Consider the following 13,666-nt stretch of genomic DNA (forward strand, 5'->3'; position numbering starts at 1 on the left):
AAAGGCCCCCATAACTTAAAACATTCGGAAGAATAAGAGGTGGTGAAGTGCCCCTCCGTTGGTCCTCCTTTCTGGCACGACTAGCTTGCTAGCCTTGGCTTAGAAGGCAAAGCGATGAGACGAAGCATAAAACATGCTGTGTTTTTAAACGTGGAAAAGATGAGAACGGAGTGCCTCGTGTGTTGTATGTGAAAGCATTCCTGTGATGGTGCTACATGCCGCTCTGCCATCCTAATTTGCTTTCAGAGGCCCCCAGTATAATCATTCTTTGTGTTTCCTAAAGGATGTGAAGACTAAATACGAGTTTGGTCAATGGTTTCATTGTTGATTTCTCCCACTGCTACAAAGCAATGCAAAAATATTAGGGACAGGCAGGGTGCATCTCACTGAATAAAGATATTGTATCTCTCATAATCCAAGTTGGATGCCTTTAAAAGAGGAAAACCCTATGAAAAGTGCTTACAAGGCTGTTTGGACAGTAGAAATCTTTTGTAAAATGTAATTTCGGCATCTTTCCCAATGGGATCCTTCGTGCAGGAGGACTGGCCCTCATTTTGGAAACAGACCCAGCCAACATTAGGTTTGGACATCTGCTTGTTTTAAGGTTGCTTTCACAATTTTCTCTGTAGCTGAAGATTGGTACTTGATGTCTATGTGAAAATGTTGCCAGAAAAGCAATGAAGTTATGCCAACTGTTTCTTTCATGAATGCAGCTTCTTTGAAATGACCGCTTTATGCTGGAAAATCATCTTGTTTGCATTGCTCCCTTGGCTAGAAGGATGAGAACTGTTTGATCTTGTCCTTGTACAAAGTTATCCTAAGTGAGCAAATAATGCTTCATGAATAAATTTAGCTTTAAACCAGGGTGATCTCCTGCCTGAGTACATCTAGACTGAGTGATGGTAGGCTTAAATGGCATTAAATCAAGTGACTTCTGAGGAAAGGGTAGTGGTGTCTTTTGTCTTTGCAGGTGGCTGAAGGGGACTGAATTTGAGAGAAGCTAGTGCTCAAATTTTCTGGATATTTTCTTCCTTCTTGCTTAAATCACTCAAAGGGAATTAAAGCATATCTTCCCTTATTTCAACAGGGACCAGCTCGCATGACATCTGATCTTGCATCTTCTCCTGCAGCAGGATATGTCCCTGTTGGTCAGAAACCAGAGGCTGTTGTGCATGCTATGAAGGTAAGGATGCTGCAGATCCCCACACAGCAGTGCAGCGCGGTGCAGTACAGTGCGCTGTGGTGGAACAAACACCACAGTGGCAGAACTGGACGTTTGCTCTTCTTGTGGAAACACAACAACTTGAAATGGAAAGTTAGTACTCGGGCAGATTATTGGTAACCAGCACCTGTATCATAATGAGTAATCATTGCTTCAAATAGTTGCGGAGTTAAGCAAGATCATGCATAACTATTTTTTTGGGTGGGAAACTTCCAACAAAAGCTGCTGATGCTGAGGGTGTTGGTTACCCTTTCTGTTCATCAGTCCTGTGTAAACTGGCTCTCTGGGGTGACAGCATGACCAAAATGCTGTTTTTAAAAGGGACACAAAACCTGCAGTTCCTACATATGTTTTGTTATTGAAAATCCTGCAGCAGTCTTCAAAGGAAAAAGACTTTATTTTATGTAAATACACAGCAAACCATGGCATCATACCCACGTAGATATGTGCATCATCAGTGGGGATTAAAGTCAGGACTGTCAGCAATAAAAACCATGGGACGGTGCTAGCTGAGTTGAAGGAGAAAACTTGCACCATGATTTCACAGCAGTTCTCAAGTCCTAGTGACCATCCATTAGCAGGAAAAATGTAATACCCTGGTTTTACATGTTTAACTGGTTAAGCAAGTTACTTCTGAGTAGCTAAGGGACACAGAAGCACAAATCCTTTCCAAGGTGCCATAGAGATGGCTGGAAAGTCTCTAACTAAATTAGGCTCAGGTTGGAACATACTGATTTATAGATTTGGATTTGTTGAAGCTGAAGAATTTTGTACAGGGTTAAAAAGCTTTCTTCAAATCAAAGGAGAATTCCTGGATGGCTACTCTGAAGCTCAAATCCCCATGGTCATAGCTGGAAAAAAGGTCCAGCAGTGGCATCAGCACTAGCTTAGACTGTCCTAGACGTGGAGAGTGGTGCTTACAAAGCTCTTTGCTTTATACCTTTCCACGTCTGACAGCTAAATAAATGGCACAGATGTTGCTCTTAGCTTTGATCTACAAGCTCTCTAAATTTTCTAGTTTTTAGTGTTTTCAGCTCACTTTTTTCTGCCTGTCCAGGGTCTCTTGGCTCCAGGACAGGTGTGGCAGGTGGTGGTGGTAAAACCAACAAGTGTCAGGAGAAGCAGTAGTGCAGCTGGCAAGGACGTTGGTTCCACTGGGCACTTGGAAGATCCCGGGAGGATATTGCTCAAGTAGTTCATCTTCTATGCATTTATGGTGTGTGAGGAATTATGAAAGGAAAGGCAAGTTTGGTTTGGTTTGGATCAAATTTGAATTTGTATTATAAAAGATCCATCAACCTGAAAAATCTTGATTTTTCAGCTTACTTGAGGCTTTATTACACCCAGATTGTATAACTCTCATTGGATCTTAAGAGAAGGGTGTCCAGCACCATCAAGGATTAAAAAATAACTTTAGTACAGTTGTTGCTAGTTCCCAAAGAAGCCCTGACCACACAAGTGGCAGTTCACTTGCCTACATATATTTATCCTGTGTTTTCCAGACAAGATTCTTCTTTGCTTGCTCTGAATTGTGTTGTGCTATCAGCAAGTTGCTGTACTCCATCCTGTACTATGCTGCATTGTGCTTGTGGGTGACATTTCTCCTCTGTATATATGCATATGGATCTGCTAAACTGACGCCTTGCAGAACGTTGCAGACTTATGTGATACCTTGGTTTTTCTGACACTTGTACTAATCCAGTTTTGCTTGCATTTAATCATCCAAGCCCTCATGCACTCCAGACTACTGCTGTTGGCTTTTTCTTACCCAGCTGTGGGGTTCATACCTTTCCGCTCCTGCTCTTCATTGCATTTGGTGAGGTGGTGGTGAGGACAATGTTAAGCAGAGTTGATAATGTTTTTAAGTTACAAGATCAAATAGTTACAAATTGATTATGAACACATTCTGGAGGGAAATTAGGTTCCTATTTGCTTTAGGGGTTACGGGACTGAATTTCTTAGTAAGGGCAAGAAATATAAATGGCTTTAAGATGCGGTTTGACAAGCTTATGGAAAGGATTGGAAAATGAATGACAAAGATTCTTGGAAACTGAAAATTAAGTTTGGGAGGTCTGGTGCAATGAGGCATATAAAGGAGTTGAAAGGAAGTTGGATGACTAGTTGTTTGCAATTATTATTATCATCATCATCATTATTAATCCTCTACTTCAGGGCTTTGTTGATCACTAGGAAGGGCTGGAAGAAAATCTCCTCTGCAGTTTCATCATTTGGCCGGTGGGGTACGTTTGTCTGTCTTCAAAACCCCGGAAAGTGCCATGGCTGGAGTCAGAGAGCAGGTGGCATAGCAGTCACATCTTACGGGGTATAAATGATCTCACATGATGTGTCTTGCTCACACACTTAGGACTGAAAATATTCTCACATTTGAAGCAAGGAGGAAATTCTCCTGTAGGTCAGCATGGCAGGGAGGGATGAGAAGCTGTTCATTTTTCCATCCTGTGGCCCATTTCCAAGGATCAGCTGGGAATTGAGAAGACTGAGGATACTGGTCATGGTCTCAATTTCTCCTCCTCCCTTCCTGTGGCACAGTGAAATTTTTGCTGTTGGTCTCTAGCCGTGGATCTTAAACTGGCTAGAAGATAACGTTATATGGCCACGGCATGCTGTAGCATGTGGAGTAGGTCTTACTTGCACCCTGCAGAACTGGGCAGCTTTTCCAGTGCGAGCCCCTGCATGTGGGAAACTGGATGCAGCTACTGGCTTAGACCCTCACTGCCTGTGATACAGCTCATGACCTTCCCTTGAGGAGAAGAGAGTAGCCTACAAACGAGACTTTGTGCTTTGGCTGTACCTCGTCAGATATTAGAAAAATCCCTTCTTGGCTGTGTAAAGAAGTCCAAATGGCTGTAGCAGGCTAGCTCCTTACTGTAAGGAGAAGCAAGGAGAGATGGAAGTTGGCTTTGCTTGTCTTGTGGGATGCTTGCATGGAAGGCTGTCCAGAAGCGGTGTGGCTGCAAGGGTGCGGCTCTGTGCCCAAGCAAAGGTCATTGAGGGGCTGTGCACTCTGCACAGATCTGCAGGGCTTCTGGATTGCCTCCATCTGCACCCATCTATGTAATGTCCCCTAGGCTTTTTCCCTGGCTTTTTCTGGCAGCTGAACGCTAGCTATGTGGCTGAAGCATTGCCTGCCATTTAGCATAAGTAAGTTCTTCCTTGAGCACATTTAGGGATTTTCTTTATTTTTCGTTCTGAAATAGTTTTTGTTTATTTGCACCTACTAAATAAGGAGCAAGATGACAGGTTGGCACTCCTAACAGCTGTTTTTGCTAACAAGAATAAAAGGTACATATGCTACAGCTCAGTGTCTCGCTGAACATCAAAGCACTTTTCCTGGGAATTGAGCAAACCTGCTAAAGACGTGGGGAGGTGAGGAGGAGACAAATGTATGAGAATGACATTTAGCCTATAACCCAACTCCCCCCTGCAGCACCACCTGGACCTCTGCCATGTGCGCAGAACCATCGAGCCAGTGATCAATCACTCCCACTGATGTTGGGTAAGGCAGGATTTGGCCCTGCCGAAACCAAGTCCTAGCAGGGCATACAGACTGTTCCCTTGCCAAAGCAGGATGCTGTGTTCCCCCGTGCTTTGTCCAGTTGACTTATAAATCAATAAAATCAGTGAGGCTTGCACTCTTCAGAAAGCATCCTTCAATCTCAGAGTGCCTCCTGGTGCAGAAACACTTCCCTCAACTTTCAGCGCCCCTTCCAAAGCTTTACTGCAATCATCCTGACTCTTTGGTGGTTTTTTTATTTGTTTGGTTTTTAAATATGCATTGCATGGTCATGCAGGGCCAGTACAGCAAGTCAGCAGGGAGGTGGATGTGACGGACCAGGTGACTGAGGTGACACTGCCTTGGTCACAGACGTCAGTGCAGTCGCGAAGGAGAACTAAATATACCTGAGGTGTTCCTCACAGTTTACGTATCAGCAGGAAGAAAGCCAGGCGAGCCAGTGTGCTCATCGAGACTGAGGTGCGGGTTGTCTTCAGGTGGTGGCGTCCCCAGGCAAAAGAGCACCCTCACCTGGTCCATCCCCATCCCCCTGCACGGAGAATCGCCCCGTGCCCGAGCGGAGCAGGCTGCCCTCGCCGCCCGGCATTTTACCCAGGGAGGTCACACAGCGCCAGTGCGTCTGCAAAGGGCCAAGTGCTGGCAGGGCAGCTTGATGAAGAGCAAAAAGGAGGGGATGGCATGAGCCGCTTCAAGCAAAACACTTGTCTGTTTTCTGTAGGCTCCTGGGTTGGGATGTGGCAGAAATCACGGGAGGATATACCCCAGTTTCTTAGAGCCACACTGAATGCACAGTGCTTGAACTTCAGCTGAGCCATAGACAATTTACGTGAAGGCACGTCCATAATCCCCAGCGGTGTAATTGGAGGAACATTAACCTGGTCCTTCTAAACAGCTGAGGCAGTGCCTGGCAAGATCTGAGAATGGCTGGGGCTGGGTCAGCACCAAGAGGCCTTCCTGTCTTTCTTCAGGAGGTGATTTCACTCTTCAGAGTGTATTTTTCTCTAGCATGCCTTTCCAGGGTAGGCTGCTGAGTTTTTACCCCCCGAATCCCTTTTTCCCATATCCAAGATGCTAATATATCTTTACAAAGTGCCTACCCACACGTGGGGTGGGCCTGGGGGGCAGGATGGTTTCCCGGGCAAATGAGTCCCGAGTCATTCAGAAATTAAATACAGCCATAACTTCTGTCTGATCAGCTTTCAGCTCCAACTCTGCCTCGTTTACAGCATTAAAAGACATTTCCACTGGAAGAAATGGGCTCTGCCACCTTTCCACACCTCCTGGACTAGGGAATGTTGGTTTAGTTTAAGCACAAGTCATCGAAAAACTTTATTTTTGTCCGCCGAGACTCTTGTGCCTGCAAGATTGATGGCTGGTGGAAGCAGAGGCTGGAGCTGATGTGATCTTTAACTAATCTAAACCATGGTCGTCCTTGACACTTGCCCTGTGGACACGGCCGGAGCTTAGCTGCCAGCCAGGCAGCCCTGGCGCTCCGCACGGGGATGTGGTCCTGCAGGCTGCTGCCTTTGCAGCCGAGCGTCAGAGGCACACTGACTCCAGACGAGCGAGTTCGATGCGCGAGTCCAGCTGGATCAATAATTAATTCCCTCCTCTTTAGGAAAAAATAGATGCTCTCTTTGTCAGCATGTACATGCTTTTTGCATCCCTCTTGCCCTTCCTCTCCCCTTAGAAAGGATGTGGATAATTCTTATTTGTGCAAAGATTGGTCCCAGCTATGTTGGTTAAACTAGCTGGTGCATTTTAGAAGTAGGTTAAGGGCCCTAGGAGAATGACCTATTTTTGTTCGTAACGCAGTTCAAGTACAGCACGATTGCTGTGCTGAGGCAGACTGGGGGATAATCTACCCTGGTGTCCCCTTTCGTGGAGCAGCTGGTGCTGTATGCCTCAGCAAAGGGTGAAACCCATCCTCGCACTGCATCTAGCTCTTCTAGTACTTCCCTAGGAGGTGTAGGAACACTTACGCGCACAAATACAGCTGCTGTACGGCTTGATACGTCTGTGGATGTATCACGGTGAGTAAGACTACACACTATTTGATGGTGTTGGGTGATTCCAGGAGCTGTGACCCTGCAGACTGAGCTGACCGTGTGCTCATCCGTGGCAAAGCCCTGGGTGAGGTACGTAGGTGAGCACAGATGCAGCAGTAAAATCTCGAGGCAGTCCCGCGCTGTGATATGCCCGACTTGTGCAACATCTGGAGGAGCAATCTGAATGCATGTGGCTGTGTTGGAGGGGGTATTCTGGGGGTCACTGTGTTTCCAGCGGGAAGCGAAGGCTGCCTTTATCCCCAGGCAGCCTCATCTCTGTGATGGAGGGACCACCTGGCCGCAGCCGGGCATTGCCTCCCTGGAGGTGCTCTGCGGGGGTGGCCGGGACGGTCCGTGTCCCAGACGGGACGTGGTGGGTCAGGGGTGGCTCCCAGAGGTGCAGGGTGTGGGCAGCACGTGGTGGGACACAGCAACCACATAGATGGGCTGCGTCTCACCAGCCATGTGTGGCCGGGGGATCAGCACTTGGGGAACGTGTCTCCAAGTGCTGTTTAAAAGAAAGAGGTTAAAAATGAGGCTTTTTCCATTTTCAAACATTGTCAACCTGAAATCTAAGAAAATAAGTCACAGGCAGGATGTTTCCACTATTTGCAGCGTCCTGAGCTGCTTTCACAGTGCGTTTACTTGTCTTCCCACGGCAAATCTGCAAGTGTGACCCAGCCACCAGGCTGAGTGGCGTCCAGGGGTCCCATGAACATGAGCACTGGATGTGTCAGGTCTAGGGTGTCAGTGCTGGAGCCGTAACCTCTCTGTCTCTGCAAGGAAACCTGGTTCTTCCCAGATCCATGAGCACCTGCTGGAGATGCCCTCCAAGCCACAGAGCAGAGCCTCCTTGGAGACTCTCAAATCCTTTCCTCCCTTCCTTTCAGGATATTCCTGTGCTTTTGCAGCCATGTCTCCATTTTCTGCAGTGCTTTCCTCCTGTTAGTATCATGGGAAAAGCCCTGTAGTGATGAGCAGGAGAGAAAGGCAAGGCGATGCCTCACTGCCCCAGAGGCTCCTGCGGACAGGGTGCCGAAGGCATGTACCTGGTCCTGCTGCCTGTAGCCAGGCAGGAGAGGAAAGACAGCAAAACGGAGCTGCTTGTGGAGGACCAGACAGTCCTGGCACCAACACTTTGTGGGTACGGCCTGTATTCATCAGCGTTTGTACCAGCTGAACTCACTGAGCAGCCGGTAAATGTTACCCTGTAGCCGTGGCTGCAGTTCTGGGGGGGGCTTGTGCAGGGGATGCCGCATGTGTGCCAGCCCTGGCCGAGGGTCACCTATTCCCCTACCTTTATGGGGCATGTGCTGTGGGTGGAAACAGTGCTGACAGAGATTAAAGTAAAGCTCGGGGAGTCGAGGCGATTATCTCCATCTTCAGAGGGCGTCTGTGGCACAAGGAGAGGGTGACCCAGTTTCACCATGGCACTCAGCACTCGCTGGGGACGGCACCTTCGGAAGACTGCAGTCAGCATGCAGGGTCCTGGGAGACAATACTGGTTTTGGCGTTGCCCCGTTCCCAACCCCTTCGCAGCCTGGCTGCATCCAGCTCTGAGAGGGAGTGGGTAATAGCCAGGAATCAAATCAGGTTCTCTGAGTCCCAGGGGTCTGTGCTAACAGCCCATCTCTTTCTCACTGTCATTGCGGGCCTCCGAGGGGTTCCCTTGGGAAAGTAAATGGGTTGAAAACAATTTTCAGCCAAAAGGTGAGTGAAATTGGCTGTGTCTGTTTAAGATATGAAAGTTCATGGCTGATTGGAGACCACACACTTAAGCTGCACAGTGGGTAATACTCTGCTTTTCAGTGGTACAAACCTCTGTTTGCCTCTTTACCTGATGGCTAAAAACCTGTTAGCCCTAAAAGCTGCTGGCCTGGGCTGACCACAGTTGCCCCACGACTCGGCTTAGTAGAAGGGAGCAGAGAAGCTCCACTCCTGCGAAAGAGGGGACCGGAGGGAGCACAAGTTGCTGGGGGATTGCCTTGGGGGAGCTGCCTGGAAGTGGGGCCACCAGCAGCCTTCCTGGGAGAGATGTGTTTGTGGGCGCAGGCAACTCGCTGCCAATTATCACCTGGTCCCCGGGACTGCGATGGCAGCCACGCCATGCAGGTGGTGGGACGGAGGCATGCCATCACCAGGCAAGGGAGAGGATGGAGGCACCCAACTTGGTGTCATGCTTGTCTTTGCAGTGCTCTGACTCCCAAGGCTTTGTGAATCCTGCCAATTTAAATACTGGTTAATGAGGCTGTTAGGGACAGTTAACGATTTGAGGAGCATAATGCTTTTGTAATATTGTTTTTTGTAGGTCCTTGAGGTCCATGAAAATTTGGACAGGCAAATGCAAGACAACTATGAAGAAGACCTGAGCGAAAAGGAGAAGGCGATTGTTCGTGAAATGTGCAATGTAATAACTCCTCTCAGCAGCTCTAGGGGTTTCTTTCATGGTCTGTTGTTAGAAGTACAGAGGAGCAGGGCTCTGCCATGTACAAGCCCTGTTTGTGGACCATGCGAGGTCCACAGGCACAAGGGAAAAGCGGAGGCTCTGCTGACCACTGCTTTGGGTATCAGTAACCTGAATGCCTCATTCACTGTACGGAGCAGCCTTTGCTCAGCAGATACTTCCCACTCTGCTGCCTTCAAGGGTGCAGAGTAGCTAGTCTGGCTGACCGAGAGCTGTGCAAAGGACTCTCCCTGGCTTGGAGAGTCCCATTAGCAGTTGACTCCAGCTGTGTCCTTAGGGATGCCGTGTTGGCTGAGCAGCAACTGGTTGCTATCTTTAAAGCTGTGCAGCTTGAACGGGTTTGAGCCTAAACCATAAGATAACATCACAGGGAGAATATTCATGTCTGAAGCCATTGAACAGCACCATGGTGTGTGGAGTGCTTTTAGCACTGCCAACATGTGGGGCAACCGCACTGTTAACTGAGCTCGCCACATCGTACCAAACCTCTGCTCTGCGGCGTCCGCCGCTGTGGCACTGCCTCCAGCTTCAAAGCACCTTGGCCACGCTTTGGCTTTGAACAAAGAGTTTGGGATTTCTGCTAGAACATGGCTCAAGCTGCATGTCGCCTGCAGTCGGGGATGTGCTGTTCAGCAGTACCAGCAGTGCCCACAGCAGGGAGGAGGATCCTTATGGAGCCTTCTCTTTTAGAAGTCCACGTTGGAGGTCAGCCCAAGGGGCATGGTTTAGTGCCTCACAGCAGCAGAAGAGCGTAACCCTCTGTTTAAATTCTGAAAACCACTTCAACCATAAAAAGAGGGTGTAATGAACACAAGTGCATCTTGCAGAGCTAAATCACTGCAAGCATCCTTGGCAAGGGCTGAGGCACTTCACTTTGGTTGCTGGATCCTTATAAGCAAAGCCAAGACGAGAGTAAACAAGGGTCTGCTTTTTAGGATATTTTGTCCGCTTAATGCCACATTCCCTTTAGCTACACAGGGGGAAAGGTAAAATGCCATGAGTTCATCTTCCCAAATGGACTCATTTCTGTTTGCGTATCATCAGCCATTTTTTCTGTAAATATTCATTTTATGCAGACTCAAGGCAGCTATGAAGTGCTTTGCAGTTTCTTATTTTTTAAAAAATAGCTTCCCTTACCGCAGTGGCCGTAAAGTGATAAAATGTATGGGTTTTTTTAGAAAGTCATATATATATATAATTTTAATCATTATCTTTTTCATTATCTTTTCTGTTCATGGTAACGTCATTTTTGTAAGCATGGCACGGTTGACCTACCATTGAACTTAACTTCTGAACCTAGTGTATTTGTTTTATACTATTACCCCAGGCAAAAATGGTTCTAATTTCAAGAGAGACTAATTAGAAAAATGCATCAATTTTTTTTTCCCTTGGAAACTGGTGCACAGATGCCATCCAGTGGCTCTGCTAAGAATTACAGCCCAGTGCTAGGAAACGGCTTTTTTTGACTTTCAGCCTGAAATTATGAAAATACTGCAACTCATCAGAGGCTTTGGGGTTTTTTTAATTCCTGTATTTCTCTCCCCTACCCATTTATTTTTTCTTACAGGTTGTCTGGCGAAAGCTGGGTGATGCTGCAAGCTCCAAACCCTCCATCAGGCAACATCTTTCGGGAAACCAGTTCAAGGGTCCCTTGTAGGAACACCATCTCGGAGGCTGGAAGTGATTGATTCGGTGAAGACTAAAGAGGCAGAGCTCAGCATTTCTGGCTGCCTGTTTTCTGGGAGTTGGGGTTGAATTTTTTTCAGGGTTTCCTTTTTTCTTTTCTTTTTTTTTTTTTTTTTTACTTTTTTTTGTAACAATAGTGTAAATATGGCAGCTAAAGGCCTGATTTCCAGGCTGTGGTGCTCTGGAACTACTGTTCAGTGGGTAACCATCCAATAATGCCAGACTTGCATCATTTGTATTGTAGTTCAAACCTGCTTTGTTGTAATGGTCTGTTTGTAGAATTAACTAATGCGAGAGAATTTCTAAGAGGAAAAAGAAGAACCCTTAACCTGTGTAGAAGTCACAGTTTGTATTGCTCCAGTCCACCTGCTTGTCAACGATTCATACTGGGTTAGTGGCTCCAGGCAGCACCTTCCAAGGAAAGAGCAATTTGAATTCGTTGGCTTACTGCCTGCCAAGCTCCTGACTTGCTAACACTTTTTTTTGGAGGTCCTTATTGTGAAGAATGACATGGAACTGTTTTCACAAGGCACTGTGTACAATATTGAGAGACGAGCTATAAACACTGGTACCACTCTGTACATTGTACGGTGGTACTCATCACACAAGCATACAGAAAGGCTTGAGACTCTGTATCAGCTGTTAATGAACTACTTTTCATGAACAAATGACATGAGATTTCTGCAGTCATAATGTGAATGAACTGAAGTCACTTAGCCACACACCAGTATTCCCTACAAATATGGCAACACTTTTCCTGTAAAGCTTTTACTACAAAATAATTCAGCAGAAGCTGCCATCCTAACAGTGCTTATGGCTTTCACAGGATCTTCAAGAGCAGCTCATCTGTCACATAAGGAAGATTTGGGTATTTTTTTTTAATGTTCTTGCTGGATCCCTCACCTATACTGGTTCCTGTGTAAGGTAACCGAACAACAACCTTGCAGAGCTGAATAAAAACTCCATAAACATGGGCTGTTGGGTGAGACTACTTCCTGGCATTCAAGCTTTATTTTTGTTAATGAACCAAAACAAGTGGGTTTTTTCCTTCTTCTAATGGTTGTATATAAAACAATGGGACTTATATTTTGCTATTGTGGAGTAGCTGCTTGTATAGTTGTAAGAATTTGACCCTGTTTTCCAAGTTGTCACAGCAGCTGTCCCTGTATTTTATTAGATGCTCTTTCCCAATAGTCCAAGGAAGTGGGGCTTGGTTATTAAAATGATTGGTGTAAAATGATTTTAAAGACAGGCATGTGAAAAGATCAAAGCCTCCTCTTCAAAAGTTGCATCGATTTTAGTGATTAGTTCAAAGATTTAATGACCGCAAACACCATCACTTTCTTTTTATTCTCCGTAAGAATCAGTCACAGCTACAGACAGCTGAATTAGCTGGACAGATTCTTCCTCTTAAATGAATTTGTCCTACCAGTTGAGTTCTTGACTTGTGGTAGTGTATTAACATGGAGCACCGACACAATACTAAGGAGCCCATGCTGCAAGTTATGAAAGTTAATTAATTGGTCCCATGGTATACAATAATCTAGCTGCCTGGGTGAAGAATTTGCAGTGTCAGAGCCAAAATCTGTAACCAGTAAAAAAATGGAGAAGGAATACAACCAAAATATGTGGTAACCAGTAAGAGTAAGCATCACTTCATTATTCATTGCAGAAATAAAAATGTAATGGTCAAGATGAGTAGGTTATTTAAAAAAAAAAAAAAAAAAAAAAGAACCACCCCCAAAACACACATGCACACTCTCACTCACACACTCACCAGTTTATTTCTTACTACTGCTCAGTCAGCGAACACTGAGCTAGCTAACTCTAGGTCTAGTAATACAGACATCCCATGGAGTCTGGAAAAATTAATTCTAGAGTCTGACTGTCTCCTTTAAAATACAGCATCTTTAGAGGATTCTGGATTTCCTCCTCTTTTTTTTTTGTTTTGACCTCCTGTTTCTAGTCACCATTGATTACTTGTCTTCCTCCCTTACAATTTATACCTTGAGATTTTTGTACCAGAAAAGGTGATGTAAAGCAGAGGCATCATTCTTCCTTAACATCTAATGTCAAACAGAGGGTTACTTTAATCTATCTGCTTGAAAGCCCATTTTAATTTTGGTGGCATCTAATTGGTGGATTAAGCAGAGAATTTATGCATATTGCGAACAAGGTTAATTTACATCAGTGAATTTTAACTAAAGCGATGCAAATGTTGCCAGCACTTGTAAAGAGTTAATTGTGTTGATGACGTGCTTGCTATTTTAGGAATATATTAGACTAGAAGCTCTTCTCAACAAGACAAGAGCTATGCTAATCAGATTACTAGTCTCACCAGCTATGTAATTCTCATTCAGATATTCCCTGCTATCAAAGCTCTCTCAAGATCTATTCAATAACTTCAAGCAAAGCTCGTTTTGTTCCACCTGCAGATCTCGCCTACAAGGGAAATAGTGCTGCAATTGAGGTCCATTAGCACTGCAAATCCTCAAGAGCCAGTTTACAGGGTAGCCAATAGTTCAGCTGAACAATCTTTATACTCTTAGGGTACATCCCGGGTTTTTTAAGACTCTGTTTGGCAGCATAAATCTTCAGTGCAAGACATGCATCACTGACTTTGCAGAAGAACATGACAGTGCTGTACATTGGGGTGTTATTGTTTGGGAGTTTTTAGGCTTGCTACTCTTCATACTTAGCTCCATTTGAGC

At 45.8% G+C, this 13,666-nt stretch overlaps 1 protein-coding gene across 2 annotated transcripts in view; it reads left to right on the forward strand.

The window, feature by feature from the left end:
- Positions 1-12,690, forward strand: part of CCDC85C (coiled-coil domain containing 85C) — a 114,591-nt gene extending 101,901 nt beyond the window's left edge. For both annotated transcript variants that reach the window (XM_069783507.1, XM_069783508.1), the window contains 3 exons: positions 1,088-1,183; positions 9,114-9,212; positions 10,837-12,690. In XM_069783507.1, coding sequence (XP_069639608.1) covers positions 1,088-1,183; positions 9,114-9,212; positions 10,837-10,926 — 285 coding nt within the window. In that variant the 3' untranslated portion in view covers positions 10,927-12,690. The remainder of the gene's footprint in view (positions 1-1,087; positions 1,184-9,113; positions 9,213-10,836) is intronic.
- Positions 12,691-13,666: the final 976 nt, after the last annotated feature.

The sequence above is a fragment of the Haliaeetus albicilla genome, chromosome 5, assembly GCF_947461875.1.
Source record: "Haliaeetus albicilla chromosome 5, bHalAlb1.1, whole genome shotgun sequence".
NCBI lineage: Eukaryota > Metazoa > Chordata > Aves > Accipitriformes > Accipitridae > Haliaeetus > Haliaeetus albicilla.